The sequence below is a fragment of the Tubulanus polymorphus genome, chromosome 6 (assembly GCF_964204645.1).
Source record: "Tubulanus polymorphus chromosome 6, tnTubPoly1.2, whole genome shotgun sequence".
NCBI lineage: Eukaryota > Metazoa > Nemertea > Palaeonemertea > Tubulaniformes > Tubulanidae > Tubulanus > Tubulanus polymorphus.
Genome location: NC_134030.1, coordinates 5,830,865 through 5,853,985, shown reverse-complemented (window position 1 = coordinate 5,853,985; position 23,121 = coordinate 5,830,865). Strand labels below are relative to the sequence as shown.

Genomic DNA, 23,121 nt, shown 5'->3' with positions numbered 1-23,121 from the left:
TCAATTTACCCGCATTTAAATCGTTACATATAGGCAGGGGCGTAGCCACCGGTCCTGCAACTGCGATACCGGGTATGTCGCACCAATAATTGAAAAACCTACTGTACTTAAACATCACAGTAAACGTTATTTCACGTTGGGGCTAGTAGGTGGGGGTTATCAAATTGTTTTGCCGGTGACAGTTGTGCAACACTAATAAACTTATCATTTCTTTTATGAATGTATATTTCATTTAACAGGTCAATACGCCATATTTTGTGGATGAATATGAAAAGGATAGATTTGATGCCCCACATGTGCCTAGATTGCATCTCGGAGCCCCATTGGGCTATGATACAGTTCAGCAGTACTCAGAAACCTAGGCTTAATCCGCCCCTCGTGGTATTAGAACATCTGGAACTGCCCATAGACCAAAGATAACCTTAGTGCCATTATATCATCTACAGACAGAAAATTCACTGAAATATGAGCTCTCATTATCACCAGAACATATCTCAGACGTTTCAATATTCAAAATCTTCTTGGCGGAGGACCCGCAAAACAAGGTGCAACTCTAAGGTGATATATAATGTGATTTTGACGGAATACGATATTTCGATGAATAAAGTATGGAACTGTCTGAACTACATTTGATTTGTTCAGACAAACAAACGAGGTCGCTTGGTTTTAAGACTATAAAATAATGAGTTCTACATCACTTGCGTGAGAATTACTCCGTTGAACCTTGGCCAACAGTTACTAGATCAAAGGCATCCTTCAGAAGGACGTGTCACCTGATTTTCAATTGAACTTGGTATACCGTATTTAAAGTTCACAAACACCTCGTTTATAATGTTATAATATCATCGTTATCTATGTTTGTGCTTAATGTATCGCATTTGATGAGAGAATGACGAGAACAATCGATTTTGCAGTAAATTTGTTATTCCGGTATCGTAGGATACGAAAACAAAGAGCATCGATATATTGTCTACGCCGTCGATGAAAGATGAGGTAAACAATCGAATTTGTGTTGTCCGGTGTTGGTCACGTCTACCTGTCCACCCTTCAGCAGCGTCCAGTCGGTATATATGGCGCCTTCCACGCCATACCTATCGGGTGCTTCAATCCCTATTTACCGCCATATTCATAGATTTACATAAGCAATTAATAAGGACTACGATTTCGTTAATTACTTTCTAAATAAAACTAAAGGAAACACTACCAAACTTTTGCAAGCATTTGCGCGGAATTTACATAGAACTTTTCGCCAAGTTCGGAATCAGGTATCTATGGACGAAAATTAGTTTTTGAAAAAAGGAAAATCGCAACTATGTGTCCGAAATCAAACATGGATCAGACAGAAGTGTGGATTATTTTGATAATGCTGACACTGTCATCTCTAATCACAGGAGGTAAGTTCGAAACTTTTACCGGAAATAGAATCTTATAGTTAGATTCCTTTTCAAACGGGGTATTGAAAATATATATGCGATTTTCGAGTTTTCTAGCGAGCGTGATATATTAACATTTCGTACAAGATAAATAAACGCATTTCGTGCATTTTCTCGAAGTTAGGCAAATGTACTGTAAATTGATTTATATACTGATGTTTTCCAAATAATTAAGATTAGTTTCTAAGAAATAATTGAATTTTATATGTGTTTGTTTTCGTTTCGACACGGTATTGATGTATTAATGTACAAAATGAGTCATTCACAATGCAATAAACCCGGGATGTTTCTGACGTTTCGTGACGCAATTACTACGCGTACTTCCATATATAATATGATTGTTTATAACGCGTTATTTAGAAATTGTTTAGTGCACGTCAGACGTTTCCTCCACTGTGATGCATATATGCGAAAAACCACAGCCAGTTCTATAAGAATATATTCATATTCAATTATTCCATTAACGAAGAAAGAAAAAACTCAAAATTTACAACAAAGAATTACCATTTTTTTCCTTTCCTTTTACCATATGTTATATCATATGTACCACGACGCGTGCGGGCAAAAAGCGAAGTAGAAATGACGAATAACCACGAAATGCAATATTTGAGAGAACAAACTCATGCATTTTTTTCTTCAGTGACTACAACTTGTAATGGTACGACGGAATTTACGTGCAACGATGGAACCTGCATTCCTTTATCCGCTCAGAAAAATTCCGTCAACGACTGCACAGATAATAGTGACGAAGGTAGACAATGGAAGTTATAATTTTCTAGAATTGGAGGGTCCTATCAAAAAGATACCTTATTACGATTTCATCCGAAAATTCTTAAGTACCCTACTCTGTCATGTATTGGTTGTTGACAATTAGTTCAGGACGTTATTGATAACCTGAAGTTAATCGTAGTTTTCTACTCTTAAATTTGTTTTTTTTCTTTCGCTTTTTTAGTGGACAATCCCTGTAAATATCCAGCGTTCTCCTGTTGGAACGGTTTGTGTAAACTGCAATCATGGGTACTCGATGGCGACGATGATTGCGCCGATGGCACTGACGAACGTACGTAGTTTTCGTAGGCTTTTACTATTGAAGCAGCAACCAAATGAAACACTTTAATTCATTTTATCTTTCAGAAAAATTAGTCGGGCACAGTTGCGCTTCTTTGAAACCGGGTGGTTGTTGCCAGTGCAGCCAGTACGTTCCTCATTCGAGTTGCGTTAGCTCTTTTTGTGTCTGTGATTCCGGTTTTTACAGGAATCTGTTGGGAACGATTTGCCACAGAAGTAAGGTTTCGTCCTCAGTTCCGACTTCCTATATAACCCGCATTGTCTATGTGTAATTGATCGTGTTTTTGTTTCTAGGAAAAGTCGGAGATGCGTGTTCAGTGGATCCGGATTGTTTCAATGGTTTCTCTAATTCGAATTGCACGAATAACCAATGCGCATGCAACACTGGGTATTATGGCAGTCAAGACAATACGACTTGTATAAAACGTAAGTTTGTATTCGTAACATTATTAATTTTGTTCCTTAACGTAACCGTCCGACATCAATACGTAGTTGACCTCCGGACTATCGAATTATTAAAACCGTTCTACATTGCATAAACCCATTCCTGATTGATAGATATGGCTACGCAGCTCGTCGTAGACGGCCTATAATTGCCAGTCGGTTCCCACGAAGAATCACAAACTTCGCCTGAATTGGATTTATATACATGTACCTGTGTATAGTTATGGAAATAATGCTAAGCTCTATTAATAAGAATATATGTACGAATCGAATAGAACAGGTTACAATCTATAAAACAATTCAATTAATAACCCATGGACTAGCATATACAAACTATTCAATAGACCCTTTGTGTCAGATGGGGACGCAGGGATGAATAATATATGTAATGGATCTTACCCTTAACCGGGGTTATCTTTCCCGGTGCACGATCGAACACAGCAGCCAACCCATTAAAGCATATATTCAAGAAGATTTTCGACTCATTATCATAAATTGCAAATCTTCAAGATCATACATAATCGAAGACAACTAATCGATTTTTAAAATTCGGAAATACGTTGCTAATAATTGCTATTCACTCTCTAGTGTCATATATTTGTTTTATTTTTCACACCTTTGAATCTTTACGCATCCCTTATCCGTGTGTGATTAACCTTAACAAATCAATTACATTTCAAACGTCTCTTATTTCATCTTTCATCATCTTATTTCAGTTCAACATTTTATATATTTTGTTGATACCTCAATAAATTTAGAGTTATTTTCCGTTTCAGTTGTTTCAGATGTTTTCCCAACTTTGCTTTTCCAACTCGTCATAAATCATTGCTTAAGTGTGTTCCTATGACTTTTGATAATAGATTTAATTTTAAAGCCTAGCGCACATCGACACTGCGATTGGAGACAACTAGTTGCAAGGCAGTTTTCGGCGCATGAGAGAAACTGGCTGGATGCGATCAGTTGCTTGAATGTGTCGATGTGAGCGAGCTTACGATTGGTAAGCGTCGATCTATCTCCAGTTCCAGCCAGTTGCCCATGTTCTACTTTTGAGCAACTGGTTGTACTCAATCGCAGTCATATCCGTCGATGTGCGCGCTCTGGATCTCGACGATCGACACGCGCCATGGAGTTGCTGCAACTGACCGGTTGTAACTAGATTTCGATGTGCGCGGGGTAATCGTTCGGTAGGAACTAGTTGTCTCCAATCGCAGTGTCGATGTGCGCTAGGCTTAAGGGTTTTTGATGATAGAAGACCTTAGGAAGCTGTCGTATGGTTTGGCTAAATTGATACCTCAAGTCTCATTTCTACTAATAAGTTGACCCGGCCGGCGCCTATGTACCTTGTAAAATATTTCTTTTCAAATCATTTTAATCAATTTTACCATAGAAATTATTTGTTTAGCCTAAAATGCTGTCGAAAACAGAATCCCGGCATGGACATGTGGGCGTTTGATCTCTTATCGATTCATTGATCTATATTAATATGATTGATTTTCAGGGAAGATATCGGACGCTTGTTTCGTAGACACAGATTGTTCGGACGCCGTTGCCCTAAGCAACTGTACCGACAATAGCTGCCACTGTAACTCGGGTTACCGGCCCGAAAACGCCAATACCCAATGTGTATTGCGTAAGTAAATGATGTGTAGTGCGTAGGATGTGTAGTTAGAAATTTCATTAATTTTTTGCACTTTTCCATTTTTTTGCGGAGTGACCTGAATGGAATGAAGAATTGCAGATGCCAACATCCGAGTGCAAGTGATTGAATGTCTCCTAGAATCGACAAACTGCTTTTTTATCAAACACATTATCGTTGTATTTTATTTGTTCCATGTTTAGATATCCGAGAAGCACTAACGTCATCAGTTTTAAGTTCGTGTGAAATTGATACACCATCTGAGAGATACCAAATTCTTTGATCTATAAATGGAATATCTCTGGTCGTTTTTCAGGACGGATTTACGATTCGTGCGCGGTGGATACCGACTGTTCCCACGCCGTCCAACATAGTAACTGCGGCAACAATGTTTGTACCTGCGACTCCGGTTACTACTCGACCAACGTAAACGCTACGTGCACATTGCGTACGCTGAATGACGTCACGCACTGCAGCGTGGACACCGACTGCAGCGACGCGGTGGCGAACAGCGTATGCACGGCGGGGGGTATTTGTCTTTGCGGATCGGGTTTTCGCGAAGAAAACGGCACATGCGTACGCCGAAAAATATACGAAACTTGCTCATCGAACGCGGACTGTATAAACGCCGTTACCAACAGCAATTGTAACAATAACCAATGCGCCTGTAACCCGGGATATTACGTTACTGCCGGTAACACGACATGCGTAGCCCGCGAAGTTAACGACGTTTGTAACGTTGATGGGGACTGTACCCCGACGATACAAAACAGTAACTGTACGGATAACACGTGCTTATGTAATACGGGATACATATCCACGTCTAATGGAACTGCGTGTAGATTAAGGCAGATAGACGACCACTGTTCTTTGGACACGGATTGCAAAGATGCCGTCGTGGACAGCTATTGTCCAGCGACTGATCAGTGCACTTGTGTGCATGGCTTCATCTCAAATTCCGCTAAAGACAACTGCACCCTTCGTCGTATCGGTGACGACTGTAACGTGGACATAGACTGTTACAGTGCCGTCAACTCGACGAACTGTACCGCTAATACTTGTGTTTGTAATAGCGGCTACTACGCCGATATGAACGACACGACGAGTCGAACCTGCACGAAGAGGATGATCGGGGACGTATGTTCATTACACACCGACTGCGCCCACGCGGTCGCTGACAGTAACTGCACGGACGGTCTGTGTGTCTGCAATAGCGGCTTTCTCGACGATGGATCGAATGCCGTCTGTTTGAAACGAAAAATCGGCGATGCGACGTGTAACCTCGACTCGGATTGTAGCGATGCAGTAACCGACAGTCACTGTTCAAATGGTACGTGCGTCTGCGATAGCGGCTTCAACGCAATTAGCGCAAATACTGTTTGCGAACGTCGAAAGATCAACGACCAGACTTGTACCGTCGATGCCGACTGTGACGATGCCGTAACTAACAGTAACTGCACCAACGGGACGTGCTTGTGCAACAGCGGTTTCACACCCGGCTCGAATCTAACCACTTGCACATTGAGAGTGATCGGTGATCAGTGTTCCGTTAACACGGATTGCGAACACGCGGTCAATCAGAGTTCGTGCACCAGTAACACTTGTTCATGCAACACCGGTTACGTATCTCAGGATGGCGACACTCGATGCGTTTTGAGGCGAGTTTTTGATGCTACATGTTCTATCGATGTCGACTGTTCAGCTGCTGTTACAAACAGCAATTGTACGACTGGCACCTGTTATTGCAACAGCGGATTTCACGCTAACTCAGAAAACGACACTTGCACGCTTAGAAAAATCACGGACGCAACCTGTTCAATAGATACCGATTGTTCGCACGCTGTCCCCAACAGCAACTGCTCAAACGGCGTCTGTCTTTGCAACAGTGGTTACAACGCCGAATCGGGGAATAGCCAATGCCGGAGACGAAAAATAGGGGATGCCACGTGCGTGGTTCACACGGACTGCTCACACGCAGTCACCAACAGTTTTTGCAATGTTGGTACGTGCGCTTGTCTGAGCGGGTATAATGCCGAGAATGCCAATACGCAGTGCATCCGAAGAAAGATAGGAGACGCGACATGTAGCTCGCATCCGGATTGCTCCGACGCCGTTATGTCCAGTAACTGTACATCGGGTACATGTGTATGCAACAACGGGTTTTACGCCACTGTAAGTAACACTGTGTGCACAGAGAGACAAATATCGGATGTTTGTAGCCTTCACACAGACTGCATTACGATGACCAACGTGAATTGTCACAGCGGAAGATGCACTTGCGATATGGGTTACAAACCCGTGAATACAAGTCATTGCGAAAAACGAAAGATTGAAGACTCCTGTTCGACGAGTGCCGACTGTAACGCGGCAGTAGTGAACAGTAAATGTCACAGCTCCAAGTGCGCCTGTTTGGGCGGATACCAACACTCTGTTGATTTGACGAGCTGCGACAAACGTAAAATAGGAGACAACACTTGCCTAGCGGACTCCGACTGCAGCTTAGCCGTAAATAACAGTCGATGTCTGAACCAAACCTGCGCTTGTCTGGTCGGTTATCATCCGTCAGACGCGATGGATGACTGCATCAAAAATACAATACACGACACGTGCTCGATGAACGACGAATGTAGTTCCGCCGTCACCGATAGTTCGTGTCAATCCGGAAGATGTCGCTGTTTGAGCGGTTACTACGAAAACGCGGACAACACGACGTGCACGAAACGTACGGTATCCTCCGATTGTTCGAGTCATGACGATTGCACGGCTGCCGTGCCGAAAACTTTTTGCAACAACGCAACAATCGACAGCAACGTCACCGTTACTACAAACACGACCGTGAACGGAACGGAAACTAACGTCACCAGTCACGTCGTCAGTTATAAAAACACGTGCGCTTGTATACCGGGGCATAGTGAAATAGACAACGGCACTGAATGTAAAAAACGTAAGTATTTCACAATGTATACATCTTCATCACATTTCGCTTTATACTTCTTACTTATCTGTCTTACTAACAAGCACTAACATCGTGTTTTAATACGTACTAAGCAACAAACCGTCGGATGGAACGAAATGAAGACGGTGAACGATATAAACCGAATATTTCTTTTTCCTATCATAGGTTTTATCGGTGACAATGTAACATGTTCGACTAGTGTCCAGTGTTCGGCTGCTGTGATCGCCAGTACGTGCAAGAACGGACTGTGCGCATGTCTGGACAACTTTTACGACATTCAGAATGGAACTGTTTGTCAAGAAAGTAAGTTTTTGATGGAGGGAACTTTCGAAAAAAGACTTTCTAGATTCGTAGATTTCTCGGACAGATAGATACTTTCATTTATGAGCTTTTCTGATTTGACAGTATAGATTCACTACGTTCAGCATCAAAATTACAATTCCTTTCTGATTTCAGATCTGATGCCAAGTCAAGGAGCATCGACGGATGACTCGTAAGTTAAATATCCGATTTATACTTCGTACCGTACACGTCACTACATGCATTTCTATTCAATGGCCTGATAAATTATCAATGTTAATTTATCTTTATTAGATTTTTCGTACAATTATTTTATCAGTTTTTCCTCTGTTGATTTAGTTGTGAACTGGCCGGATGTATATCGGCTGTTTGGTGGGGAGGTACGTACAATTTTCGATTTCTTTAAAACATCATCTCTATGTCAATATATCAATGAAAATATCAATTACTGTTAAAATAATCAACGAAACTTAAATTCGCTTCTTTGCAGTTATTGGTGCGTCTATCATACTCGTGTGTTGTTTGGTAGCGGGCGCCATATTCTTTGAGTTCTATTGGAAAAATGCTAAATTAAAGTAAGTCCTCCTAATTGTAAAATGTATCAAGAAACCGTTAGTAAAGCATAAGTAAGTTTAATGTCAGCATTGATTCTAATACCAATCCCAACATATATCGAATAATATTTCTAGGTTGGTTATTCATTTATTTCTCGTTTTCTGAATAGGAAAAACGCCGTCGATCCAGCTGAGAGTTACAACGACAAGAGCAAAATGGACGCTAAGAATATAGATGAAACAGATAACCAATCTGTCGATGCAGGTATGGCGTTGAAACCTCTGAAGATCTATCAAGATTTTGCTAAATCTTTCATCATCGTTGCCTCTTAATCATTTTCGGTTATTCGATTTGCTTAGTTTTTATTACTTAACGTTTGTGGTTATTCAATTTATTTTACTTTTCGTTTGATTACGAGATCGAAATACACTCCTTGATATCAAATTGTCCGAGCCCTTCAAATACGTAATTTGTCTGCCGCGCACAGTTGCTTGACTAACCTCAAAGTTAAACCCCCGAATTATATTTGCAGCTGATAAATAAATCGGTAAGCGAGTAGACGTTATGTATCAATTTCATATAGAGGAGTCGTTTAGTACATATAGCTTATCATTATTCCGATTTGTTACTAAATACTGTGGTACGAAAGGTGGGCAGGAAGCTACCCAGCAAGATGCCAAATATCTATAGATGGAAAGATCGTTGATGAAGTCAATATACTCACAGTATTACAATCTACGGTTTCGAAACGATCATAGATGTTCATATTATTTGGCTTGTTAACTGTTTTAGCAATAGCATATACGTGTAGAAAACTCACCCTTCATACTCACCATTGTGACGATATAGTTGATGTATGCTTCATAGATTTCGATTATACTATTTCAGTTTGGTCGTGGAAGTTAGTATGTCCTAGTTATCATATTCATTATCACAAAGCATTATATGTATCATCATGATATCATATACTGTAACACAATCACCACAGATAATTCACCGTATTAAAATATATATGTAAAAAACATGATTGCAAGCAGGACGTCCCGGTCATACACAGTGATTTTCTGTCACATGAGGGCAACCTATGACGATGCCATGCCAAAACAAAACCCGTGCAACCTTCACAGGTTGGTTTCTTCTCTACAGGCCACTGCGGAACTCGGGATAGGATCAATTAATCCACTTGGTTGTCTCGTTTACCAGACGCGTTGCAAAGGTTATTGTCTTATCGATGGAATTATCTTTCAGCTTATCCATTCACTCTACCCGGGTGACCTGTAGAGATGAATTGACTGATTTTGCTGCTATTTCTCTGGGTGGTATTCTATTTGCACCCACATGCGTGTTATGTACACCATCTTTTGAAACCGATGTTTGAAAAGAAAACATAAGAGGTTATTGCAAGCAAATTTCACCGATTTTGCAGTGACCTTTGCAACGTTTTCTGTATTTGCACATTCAATGATTAAGGAACTAATGAACTAAACCGTCGTAATGGCCGATTAGACGCTGCTCAGGTTGAGTAAAGAGAGCTGGAAAAAATCGTCAGAAATATAGATACATAGATGTTGTAAAGCTCTGTAAATCTCTTTCAAATCTTCTAACGGATTTCTTATCATTCGCATCATTAGAAGGATGTTAACTACTTCTATCTTATTTCTGTCTGAGGATGTAATTCACATTCGTTTTATTTCTAGATGGACTGGTGGTCAAGAATGAGGACGAATTCTTCGGAAAACCCGATTTCGATGAATGACGATAAATATCGTAGTTTTACGATCGGACGTTATAAATACGGCATAGGAATTGTCGCTAATTTACCGGACGTTTCTTAAAAAACACTCGCACCACCATTACCGTTACATACTTGTTGCCGATACTAAAAGACTTTAAGAGATTGATAACTTTATATTCTGGAATATTTAAATATGCCGTCTGTTCAAACATAACGATGTGGCTTTTACGCTATACATAGTCTATGTCATTATTATTTGTTATGTGCTTTATGTAAATATTAATTTATCGGGTCTGCTTATATATACTCGCACGATGGGCTAGGCTAGTGGTATCATAGAAACCGATGAACACACTTGAAATGTGCCCATATAATAGGGCTGGTCGTATGACTAAGTTTCAATAAGGTCGGGAGCAAACGTTGGATGGAAATATTTTTGTGGCATCGCCAGCGCAAATTGAGGAGAGTAGAGTTTGTGAAATGATCAAAATGTATTTTTATAGATTCGTTGGAAATTTACATTTGAAACATCAAAATGTTATCGAATGGTTATACGTATTAATTGGTTTTTTAAGTTTTAGATTTTTAAATAACGCATAAATATAACCGAGTAAATTATTCACTGTAAAAAGGGGTTCGTAATTATAACAAATTTGTTATTGCTCAACATCACTCGATTTTGTATATTTAAATGATTGTGGAAAACGAACGAAACCGAAAATATACATATTATAAGTTGTTTACGAAAAAATTAATGAATCGTTTATTTGTTTTTGTCTACCTGGCTACATCAGAATTCACTAGGCTTGTTCGATATTCCAACGCAAATAGCATGAATTAATTTCGCTGATACATCTATCCCCGCATCACAAACACGACTTTCAACTATTAGTCAACTGTAATGATCGGCTGGTCCGAAATAATTACAGATGATTTCATATTATCGAATACAATCGACGAACTGAAATATTCAACGCACGAAATCTTCGAATCTAGTCAAAAGTGGAATGTAATCGATGCGGCATAGGCTACACAAGCGGTGCGATGGTTACCTCAACCTGTTTGGCGATATTTGCCTATTTAGCTGTAGTTAGTTTTTCTAGGGAAACTACGTTCGTCGCACGAAATGTGGAATTGAAAAAAGACGTTGAAATCGAGATATTGAATGGAATGAATTCGGCGATACAATGCGGCAGGGGTTGTGCGTATAGAAGATACATAGGTGTATGCCTGGCGTTTAGATACGACGTTGTTAGCCGAAAGTGTTCGATTGTAAAGACCGGTTCCGTCGTACTGCGGCATTACGACGATTTCCCTAACGAGGAATATCTACTCATCCTGAACCACATCAGATACTTACAGCAAGGTATGATGAATATGATTGTCGTGTTTCGAGCAGCTTTAGATATAATTGAATGTAATAAAACCAGTTTATACCCAGGCTTCGGGGCTGGGTCTCACAATACCAAAAACCTAATGAATGAATACTCGATTTTGGGTGGATATTAGTTTTTATTTAGTCATAGATGCTGGAAATTCATTTTAGCATTCCGAAATGCCTAAATCGAGTTGACAGCAGCTGTGAATACAATATCTAATTTAACAAATATCACGTCTTGATATGTTCAAATGCTGCAGAAAACTGAGAGGTATTAAAATTCGATGCATTAAGTTATAATGCCAGGCATTATGTACAAATATATTAACCTATAGGCATAAGATAATTTCCGTCTCCTTTCGCAGGCGTTCGATAACGAAGTGATCGATGCCCATACCACCAACAACATGTTCGAATCTTTAAATTTTTCATCAAACCCTATCTGGACCATTTTCAGCGAAACATTGCAAATGGACCACGAAAGGCAAAGAATATCGTGGCTTCATCATCAGACACGTTCGGGAATCAATTGTCAACGGTGGGACAGTACCGCGCCTCACAAACCATACCGCCGGCTTGTACAAGATATCAGTGAATTCGAAGACATCAGCTCCGAATCGGTGAACTATTGCCGAAATCCTGACGACTCAGCAGAGCCATGGTGTTACACAATGGACCGCGAGATGAGATGGGAATATTGTGCCGTTCCGACATGTTCGGATGACCACAGTGTACTTTGAAGAGCTAATACTGAAAAACTGCTAAATTATCTGTCATTTGGAGTAAGGTATATGTAATATACCTCGATTTGACTTACTACAACTAGAAATAATTGAGAAATTATCGTCTTTTCATCGTAAACGAAACGTTTTACAGTTTAAGTTTTTCTTATCAATACAACCAAGTCTCAAGATTGTCAATGAAACAAAGATAAATAGAGATGCGAAAGTGCTTCGTACTTCGAGAAAACGAATTTGGTAGAAAAGCGTACTTACCCAGTTTAGTCGATATGGCAAGGTTTTCTATTTTGAACAGGATAATGTGAAGGCGATAGAATGTTAATGCTAGGTGCAGGGCTCAGCATACAACACTGATCATATACATTTTGCATATTCTGTGTTTGTCAAGTTGATAATATATCAATGGATGGGCAAACAACACTGGCAACACACGAATGCAATATATTTCCCACCCAAAAATGTAATTAGATTACGTTACCGACGAATGGCAAAAACAAACGAGTAGCAATATAACACGCAAATTGTGTTTGTTAACGAGGTATGGGGATACGCCCCGTTTTGTGCAGCGAAAGTTTCGTATGGTGTATGCACATTATACCTTAGTGAAAACAGATCCAGGCAGACGTTTGACAATTACATCGAGTTCCACGCTGGTCTGGATCATGGTGGTATAAGGCTAAAAAGACAAGTGACACCTTGTTTCTCCTAATCGGTCGGGTCATTTTGTTAATTGCCGCGTCTATAATATTTACTTTATCATGACTTTAAAAGAAATTAATGTAGGTATATAAGCGGCCGGCCGGGTCAACCTTTAAGCTCAGCAAAATGAGAAACAAGGTATCACTTTTTCAGGCTAGACTAGTTTATGCATCCATGTTACGAACTAAGATGTCTTTTTTGTGGTACAACAAGCGATCTTTTAAACCGTGAAACATTCAAATATTTCTTACCAGTTTAGACCGGTTGTTTTGATCACAATTGCTGTAGTCCTTCGAAAACATTTTGATGATAAAATCTGCAAACTTCTTTTGAGAGCCATATGGAGGCACACCCCAGTGCCGTGGAGCAGCATATGGAAATCAATGTTTTAGAGTCTAAGAATCCACTGACGTTATTGAGGCCATGCTATGTGGCCAATGACAAACGCTAATACGATTTAGATATGATAAAAACGGCTTATGACAAAAGATAACAAGTGTAAAAAATGTCGCGCATTTGTTTAAAATTCCGATCAAAAAGCTTTTTGCCATGTAGTCTTTTCGAGAGATTCCTCCTTGCTAAACCTCAACCAAACGATTTTCAAAAGAAGTAAATCTGCCAACAAAACGGTTCGGTATTTTTTGCGGTCATCCGATGTTCTTAGTTCGATTTATTCATTCGTCTAGATCTTCCGCAATTGTGCAACAAATATTTAATTAATCAAGTCTGTTCTCGATAATTCTTACCTTTTGTTTTTAAGTACTATCATAAGTGTTGTTCTTTCTATTACTCCAAAAACAACAGCGACTGTTCACAATTTCTAAACCGTTTAAACTTGTTACCAATCAATAATGGAGTCAAAAGAAATATCTTTCGGTATATGCATCTCTCTAAATCAGTATATGCATATTATATGTATCAGGCTTGGTCACATCTGTTGTAAATCATTATATTCGTGTGATCTATTCAAAATGAATATGTACTATCTCAATCGCAGACGCGGCGACCTTCGAAGTGGCATCGATCATTCTACTAAAGGTTATTCAACACGGACATTATATGTTTTTATGTAATTTGCTATTGGTAGTCCGGCTTGTTGTGTGCGCAAAGAAAGAGTCAACGACGTACATTTCTAAATCTGATTGGTAATTCTAATAATGATCTTATTAAGAAACGACTGTAAGACAAAATCCATAAACAAGAAGCCCATGGGCCTTGAAGCTTCGGTACTGATGTTATGAATTGAAGAACATGTATCGAAGAGTGCTCTTTAGATTGGCTGGCATTGGACGTTGGCAGTGGATTTGGTAGGTATGAATACTTCAGGTCAATTTTTCCCTTCGATGTATTTTATATAAAATCGAATTAAACTTGATATGTTTTGGAGGTCGAATTGAATTTACACATCTGTCGCTTCAATATTTGATTTATAGTAAGCGAATTTCCCTACCGGCCACAGTTAGCCGTTTACCCTAATGATTTGAATATTGATACTTCATAAAAGTTTATTAAACTTAAGCCGTACCAAGCGGGTTACTCGACTACGACTGATATTTCAGAGTGAGATGTGGTTTAATCTAATCATACTGATGAATTAAAAAGACCAACAGGTGAAACGGTCACACGACGTATTCGTTCACACCAAGGTAGTCATTGATCGACTTGGACGGACCGATGAATGAAAAAATAGTTCTATAAAAAGAGACAAACAAAACGATCAGTTGTCATACAAATAATTCTTTTATTTTATTACATACGTTCCTGATGCGTCGTAGTTTATAAATATAGATAAATAATATTACTTTTTTCAAAATCACCATTAAGTTATTATAGGTGTTATAATGTAACGGCGAAATTGATTATTTTTTTACATCGTCAACATAAGCAATATACATATATATATATATATATATATATATATATATATATATATATATATATATATATATATATATATATATATATATATATATATATATATATATATATATATATATCATATAAAGAATATCATATTATATATAAAGATGGCTTGTTATGTTTTTAAACCGAAAACAGACAAAGATTGAAAGCAATTAGGAAAAGCCGCGGGACTAAAACTAACAATTTCAAAGTAATCATCCATTTGCAAGTTAAGTTTTTGCAAAAAGGACGTACATACTATGTTTAACAGATTATCTATAATGTTTTCTCTAATTCACCTGAAAAAAATTATCGCATCGAAATTTTCAATTCAAATCGAAATGCGTGTCTGTCGACGGGGAGGGGGATGCAAAGCCATCACTGAGGTAAATGCATCCGAAAAGTTTCAATTTTATTTCATAATTTTCTTTTAAGAAGTGCATTTTACACGATACGTATAGTTGAATGTATGAATATATTTACAAAGATTAGGTTTGTTGATATTTTTAAGCTTCACCACGGATTCTGAAGCCATGGCTAATTCATATCAGTGGATAAACTAACGAATTTCATAGATAAACGGAATAAAGACGGTGGTTATAACCGACATAGAACGAGGTTCCATTAATTCTGACTGAACAAATTTCACAGGGTTTACACTACTGCGGGGTGCCTCGATACACTCTTTTGGACCGTCTAAAAATGTATGAGTTTGAAGCCGGTGAATTTCTCAAATTTAGCGGAGATCTGAGGTCCTTGTAAGTATTTCTAGAATTTCGAGGAGTTTTCAAGAAAGACGAACCCTTTTTAATAGTTTCGCTTTTCGCGAAGTATAAATGAACATGAGAGTAATATGTTTAAAAGTTGCTGTAGAATGAATAAATATAAATCTAAAACGGACGAATATTTATACTCGGGGCCGAGATACAAAGGATGGAATTAAATGGAGGATGGAAACGAACGCGAGTGAACTCATTCACCTCAGACCAGCAGGACGGCAATTAAGTCTATCTTATTATTATGATTATTATCATCATCAATCTACTCCAAGAGACTGAGAGGGACGGTTCAGATTTCGAGACGGACTTAAATTCAGAACTGGATTTTGTAGGAAAAATATTTTCATTTCGTATATACGGCTAACTCGATCTGTTGTATGGAGTTTCAAAGTGGATTTTTTTCTTCATTTCATTACACGGAAACTAAGAGTAAATCTAGAACATGGAAATCCAAATAATCTATACATGGCCGTTTCAAGTAACGTCCAGTCCAACAATGGAAAAACATAGATTATACACCATAATACGTGAGTACATAGTCAGAGTAAAATACACGAACTTTGAAAACTTTGTGGAAAATTATATATACTATCTTATAAGGTTGTTTGCGGAATGTACAATGTTGAAGTATTCCATAGCTTTTTTCCTGCTGCAATTTTAAAAAATTAATACGTATATATACATTTAAAGTATAAAATAACATTTAAGACTTAATTATACTAGTAAAATAAAATACATACTTAATACAGCCAGGCATATAAAACACAAACGTCATCTTTTTAGTCAATAGATTCTTTATGAATCTGCGGTCTTAATTTCAGGTGTTATACTTTGCAGTATCCACACGTACGAAAGTACATATATGCTAATAGAAACTTAACTCGACAGGAATGGTACAAAGTCAGACGTGGCGTTTAGGCTTTCGTATCTTGAATGCTACTGATGCCGAATTTGTGCGGACGTTGATTGTTCGATTGCCTTTCACGGTTCATTGCTTTCCTCCAGGCGTACAAGAAGCCCGCTTGTACGATGCACATGATGAATACTATAACCGCTAGGCACATGGCCATAACCAACATACCGTACGCCACGTAGAACTCCTCGCATTTTTTCAGGCTACGGGAGCTGACCCCGGTTTGATAGTTTTGGTAATAATCCAACGAGTCACAATAACCTTTCGCGTTTCGCATTCGGAAATAGAAATACAACGAGCCCAAAACGACGGCTGCAATGGAGAGGACGGCGAGAACGATACTCAGACCCATCGCTATACCAGCAGGCGTTCTCTTGACCCGGCAGGCGGCATACACGCAGAATGCACCCACAACGATATCACAAATACCCGCCCAAAACTCGAATGCTCCGTAATAATTAAATTGGTAGACCACAATTTCCACGGCTCCGGCGACGATTGAAAGCATTCCGAACATAACCTCCAGCAGTCCAAAAATTATGATAAACGCGTTGCGTCCCATGGTGACTTGCTTTCCTGAAAAATAGAGCAAACTTAGCGGTGAAAGTTGAACCCTCCTTTGCATACATTAGTTCGTACCTAGTTAGTTTAACGATATACGACGACGGAAGTCAAAACATTCTTCAACCGTGTATAATTCTTTCTCTAATGACACTCATTGTTTAACGAACTATGCGGCTTACGGAGATCTATTATTCATGAAATACCTACGTCTGTTGCCAATATTCTTCAGTTCAATGAATGAAAAAAAAAAACAGGTTAGAATGTGTCTTGAGTCTATACATGTCACCTCATTAGTGCACCGACAGGAAATATTCAGATACTATTGCTTTTCGAAAATCAGGATTCTTCAGGGGGTGCAAAATTCTCCGATATTTCCCTGACCCTTGTATCGACCCCTGACAACAATTCCGCTGATCATATCATAAGGCATACTCAATTGCAGCTATTCCTCATAAAGAGGTTTCTTGTGCTCGTCATGAGCAAGAACACACGACACCAACCAATTCAAATTCCCCAGATTTTCTAACAACAAAAATCAGTTTCCTGCATGAAAAAATATCAAAAATTACCTGATATTCCCTGATAAGAACCCTGTTACATAAATTTTCATATAGATTCCAACTCCTTAGTTAATACCTAAACTTTACGTATGTTCTATTATAATTCCGTGATGAAGGAGTTATTTGAAATGGGTTTGGTCCCATCACTGACGCGGCATTTAAGTGAGTCATTCTTCAATCTTCTCCCTTGGAAACCGTTGAGTGTGACCCGGGATGCAAACGTGGATTAATTTACATACATAATACAAAGTGCGTAGATTATAGCTACCTTTTTGATTACCCGAATGGTTTAAAATCCTGACCAGGCTTGCCGTATTTATAACTACGTACACCGTGAGCATACGATTAGTACATATGTATATATACGCAATTTACAACATGTCCGCGAATCGAAGGGTTCTAGAGATAACAAAATCCTTATCACCACATTTATGAACCGTGTACAAATAATGGAGATACCGTGTATTGGTATACCCTACGTACCGTCGTTCGGCTTTTATTTGAGTTTACGAAATGGGTCAAATATGCACGACAATGGCCCCTGTGTATGTCGCGCCTACATAAATTCCTCGGCGTTCCTTTGTCGTTCGATAGTCGTGCGCCACCCGATGATGACGCGTTAAAATGGCGGCGGATTGTCAAATGATATGCGACATGTTTATGCGACACGTAGCGGCATATAGACTAATTAATTTTCGTTGTGACATATAGCGAGACGACTGTCAGAGGGTCTCCCATTGTAGAAATAAATTGTTAATTGATCAATTTTGATAATTCTAAACGTGGTATTTAACATCGATAGTGTCGCGTATTAAAGGCCGCAGTCGTATTGATATCTTATTCATTTTTGAATGCTTGCGGTGGTAATTTCGCGTGGTCGAATTTTTGTAAAACTGTTAATCGGTACAAATATAAAAGATTAGAAACGAAATTGAATTAAGATGTCCCACGATGAAATTTTATACGATGGAATTTATTAAGATGACGTTTCGACTGTTTTAGATCAGCGATCATCAGGTGGAATGACCAGAACCAGAAATAGCAGGCATTTATTTTTCTGATCATTCCACCTGACGATGGCTGTTAGTCAACAGCCGAAGCGTTTTAAAAATTGTATCAGATTCCTGTGGGACTTCTTAATCCATCTACAATTTACGCGGATTCGAGCGTTTTATTCGACTTCTAGAAACGAAATATCGTGTCCTTTAATCGTTTTAATTTTTATTCTTGATGAATACGTTTCGTTTCTAATCTTTTAGATTTGTTTCGATTGGGTTTTAATTCCGAGTGTTTTAATACGTCTGAGTGTGGCTTACCTTACCTCACTGGTCGTCACGTTCAACTCGACAGAAGTTGAATAATCCCTGGCAAGCGAGGATGTTTTATAGCGGCACTGACTCCTCACTTTAATCCGTTCATCACGTATTTATGTAAAAATCGGGCTTTTATCTTGGACACGTTGTGGCTCAATTCGTCAGCGCTGTCAAATTCTGACTAATAAATAGAATCGATTCCCATCAACATTCACTCGAGATTTGAAACAAAAAAAGAGAAAATCGACTTCGTTACGCGTGGGGATTTTTTTTTCTAGATTTGACAAGTAAATTAAACGCTGCCAATCTACTCGAAAGGAAAAATATCCGCATCCGACAAGTAAATCAATCGCTGTCAAAAATGAAATAACAGAATAATGCATATAGATTTCACACCGCCGTCATTTTATTCGAAAATTGCATGCATACATTCTTTTTATAACATATATTTATATATATTAATATCGCAGTATAAATTGTACATTAAAGCGACGTTGTTTTTTTTTTGTAAATTTTCATTTCACAATCAAGTCAGGTGAAGCTTCAGGAGAGAGGAGGGACACGGGGGTGCCACCGACACAACAATGAAGGGAAATATGGATTTTGTGACTAGAATTAACGATTTGTGCCTGAATTTATGAATTGGCAAACAGGTTTTGGGACTGAATTCTGAGAAACATATCAGTCAAAGAAGGCATATATATAACATTGGTCGAAATTGAGTGTCTTCGATCATCTCAACCTGGGAGGAAAGTTGAATTTTATTGAAATGTTCGGATCGTAATCGAAAAATATTAACATCGCAAAATATTAACGCTTTAAATTTAATTCAAATTTTTTCAGGGTCAAAGAACAATCGCTCATGTTGGTCTCATTGCCTACCTATGTTAAAAATGGCCTGTAACATATGCGAAAAAAATGTCAAGCCTTATTGAAAACGCGTGCTGTTTGCTTTATACACTTCGAACACGAATATTCAAAAATGTGCTCCAACGAATCTATGTACACCGGTTACGCTACCCAAGTATTGCCAGAATATACAACGAAATAAAAACAATATCGTTCTGTCGGTAGCATTCCGTGATACAGTCAGATTACTTAGAAACATAACATATTAGCGAACTTAGGAGTATACCACCTGAACTGCAATCAAATACAACAGCATTTTTTAGAATTGATAGACACATTGATTTATATATTCGATAGCTGGCTGTATCGGGATGAATAATTAATATTCATTATATTATTTGAACCCGTTATAAGCGCTGGCTTCTCGAATAGACCCCCGTATAACCGAACATCGTATAGTAAAATACATCGCCGACCTGTTGCCCAAAGGCTGTTTGAACTTCAGCTGCAAAACAAATCGACGTTTTACAAACCCGTAGAAATATTCTCATCGATCTCCCGTTGGAATATTCAAACAGCCTTTTAGCGAGCAGGCCACGGTTTTTCGGCAACATAAGCTAGATTGCCTTTTTTCATGAACACCATTATAATCATCATTATATCATTAATATATGAACATCGAATATGAATGACAATTTAAATAACTATATAAGCATGTAATTAGATTCGAGTCATTTTCATCTTATCAAAAATCACCGCGCGGGGGAAGTTTTTACATCTCGTCGAGTGTGAACAACGTTAACAAAACCGGGAAGACAACTTCACAAATGGAGGTCGATATCAGCATTCGCCGTAGAAATAGCGGAAACGTGAAGACTTTAAGAGCCCTTGACACATCAAATTTACAATGCGAAATTTTCTGATTCGGTCGGTCGGCAGTCAGTGTAGGACACTCGTTGACGAGATAAGGAAAGCTTTTCAATCCTTGAGAACTAAGCGACATTTATCGATGAAATGTAAAACCGAATTGAATTATTTTTCGTTGATTTTCTTTTTCAATCTGAACAGAATCATTTCTGCTGGTTTGACCGTCAAAACATTAAAATGGGTTACGAAATAAGTTTGTCTAGAAATGACGGACCAGCGTCCACGTTGGTAAGTTCCAAAACACCGGTTGACTACGCAGGAAATGCAACTTTTTAACTGGTCAGATCTGGTCAGACATGAATAACTCTGGCTACTTTGAAATCACGCGTAAATCCATCCATCAATCATTCGGGTGACCTACAGTCAAAGGTCCAGTTCCATTCGCACAAAAAAGAAATTCTTTCATACAGAATCTTCATATAATTTCGTTGTATATAGACGCTTAGCTCCACACACCACTCACCACAGCATCTTTATACATTCATTCTTAAAGCAATCAAACATTTTGCAGGCATCAAGTCAATTTTAACATGGTCAAACACCTGAAACTTATTACTGAATCATATTTCCACTCACTCGCACACGCACACACACGCACAGATACATACTCAATGGATTCATTTTAAACAAACATAAAGTTTGAAAAACTTACTTAAATGCATGGAAGCCATATAGTCATGAAACGAATTCTTTGTTTCACGGTGGGTTTGAATGAAAGGATTAACTGCATAAAATCCTACTGCATTATAAGTTATTTCCAAGGGTTTTCGTGTTTTCTGGAGCCAGTTGCAAAATTCGATCCAAGGGAGGCGCATCTCAAAGAATCGACTTGAAAAATCGAAGCCGCTTGAGAAAATATGATTACGATAATGATACACACTTACACAACATTAAGCACCATTTTCCAGGGCGTCGTTTCAGAAGAGCTAAACCGTATCTTAAAGAAGCACTTCCAGTAGTTTAGCAGTTTATTTGCATCAGCAAATTTAATTAATCTGCTGGGTTTCTGATGATATCACCGGAAATTTAGTTTTTTTTAAAAATCGAATTAGGATGGGTAGGCAAACACCATACGTTAATTAACCTTAGATGACATAAAGGCACACGGAAGTCCGACATACTGGTCTGAAAGTTTCAAATGTACAGACCCAAACAGACAGGCGTACTGCTAACATCATAAATCAAGCACTCACTCACTCTCGTTGTCACCACCTGTCAACATCTACCCAATCAATTCGAACAGACTATCAGAGATTCGTTAATCATTAACAAACATCACAAACAACGTATAATCAGCTTAAATCCGTCGTACATAATTCATTCATTCTATTCAACTATAAAACAAACTTACTTTGTGAAATAAGATATCTATTTTTCGATTAACGTCGTATATTTGGTCATTCATATTTGATCAATCACCAACATAATGAATTCGAAGGATTTAAAATGACGTTTTCGGTGAAAAAACCCTATAAATGACGCCTGTACTTTAGTAAGCGTAAAGATATGTTTTCAATGTTAGGGCTATGTAATGATAAAGTTTGTCGGAACCTCGAACAATGACGGGCTGACGAGATACCAAGTACATTCCGTAATATCACACTCCATTCATTCAACAGCAATTCATTCGTTTATTCATTCACATTCGTCGCGAATTTCTCATTCCACAATAAGCAGTTCTTCAGTCTATACATTCGAACAACATGTAACTCAACAAACAAGCAGCGCTGACATTGTCTGCAAACCAAATCACGCTCTTGAGAAAAAATCAAGAAGTTCCCATACAGCCAAACAGAAATCCCAAGTCTGCCGCTAATTAATTTCGCCCGGAAGTACGCTCACGGTCATCGATCGTACGGCGTTCGATCAATGTTTTGCACAATATTCTAACTAATCAACAGATCAATGAGGTTTATCAATCTTCATCAGCAATCGAGCATATTTTTTACCAGCAAATGTCATCCATCACTCACGCTAAACACGTCAACGTGCGTGCGCACGAGTTACAAAATACTACGAATTCGACCGCAGAGCGACCGTCCAGTCACAGTCAGCAGGGAATTTGGCGTAAATTGGCGGTGATTATTTTTTGTGACGCCATCGTCGCGTTAACCACCACACCGACATGCCGATATTTACCTCGGATTTTTTTTGTACAATCAATTATGTACACATAACAAAGACCGTTCGCGTCTTAACAATATAAAGGGATGAACATGCTACAGATGAGAAAGAGGGAGGCACACACATGTTTGAGAGTTTGCGCTAACTTACAGAATCAACTTTCACGATAAAGTCTAACATGTTAAAACCGATCAAGTTCGCGGCATTTCTCAGGGGAAATTTTCCTGACAGTAAATATGTCTGCAC

General features: G+C 38.6%; 2 protein-coding genes across 4 annotated transcripts; one reads left to right on the top strand and one right to left on the bottom strand.

Moving 5' to 3' along the window:
- Positions 1–1,312: 1,312 nt before the first annotated feature.
- On the top strand, positions 1,313–10,839 carry LOC141907266 (uncharacterized). Its single transcript, XM_074796865.1, has 13 exons — positions 1,313–1,394; positions 2,074–2,184; positions 2,386–2,493; positions 2,568–2,717; positions 2,796–2,927; positions 4,444–4,575; positions 4,898–7,525; positions 7,703–7,840; positions 7,994–8,030; positions 8,177–8,217; positions 8,328–8,412; positions 8,562–8,656; positions 10,090–10,839. The coding sequence occupies exons 1-13, from the start codon at positions 1,313–1,315 to the stop codon at positions 10,146–10,148; spliced, it is 3,798 nt and encodes a 1,265-aa protein (XP_074652966.1). The 3' UTR covers positions 10,149–10,839.
- A 4,120-nt stretch (positions 10,840–14,959) lies between these two features.
- LOC141907609 (uncharacterized) lies at positions 14,960–18,264 on the bottom strand. Of its 3 annotated transcripts, none has more exons than XM_074797305.1 (2): positions 18,146–18,264; positions 14,960–17,114 (listed from the first exon to the last, which is right to left on the bottom strand). In XM_074797305.1, the coding sequence occupies exon 2, from the start codon at positions 17,098–17,100 to the stop codon at positions 16,540–16,542; it is 561 nt and encodes a 186-aa protein (XP_074653406.1). In that variant the 5' UTR covers positions 17,101–17,114; positions 18,146–18,264; the 3' UTR covers positions 14,960–16,539. The 3 variants fall into 3 exon arrangements, with proteins under 3 accessions (XP_074653406.1, XP_074653405.1, XP_074653407.1); XM_074797304.1 differs by lacking the exon at positions 18,146–18,264 and adding an exon at positions 17,931–18,134; XM_074797306.1 differs by lacking the exon at positions 18,146–18,264 and adding an exon at positions 17,535–17,850.
- Between the last annotated feature and the right edge of the window lie 4,857 nt (positions 18,265–23,121).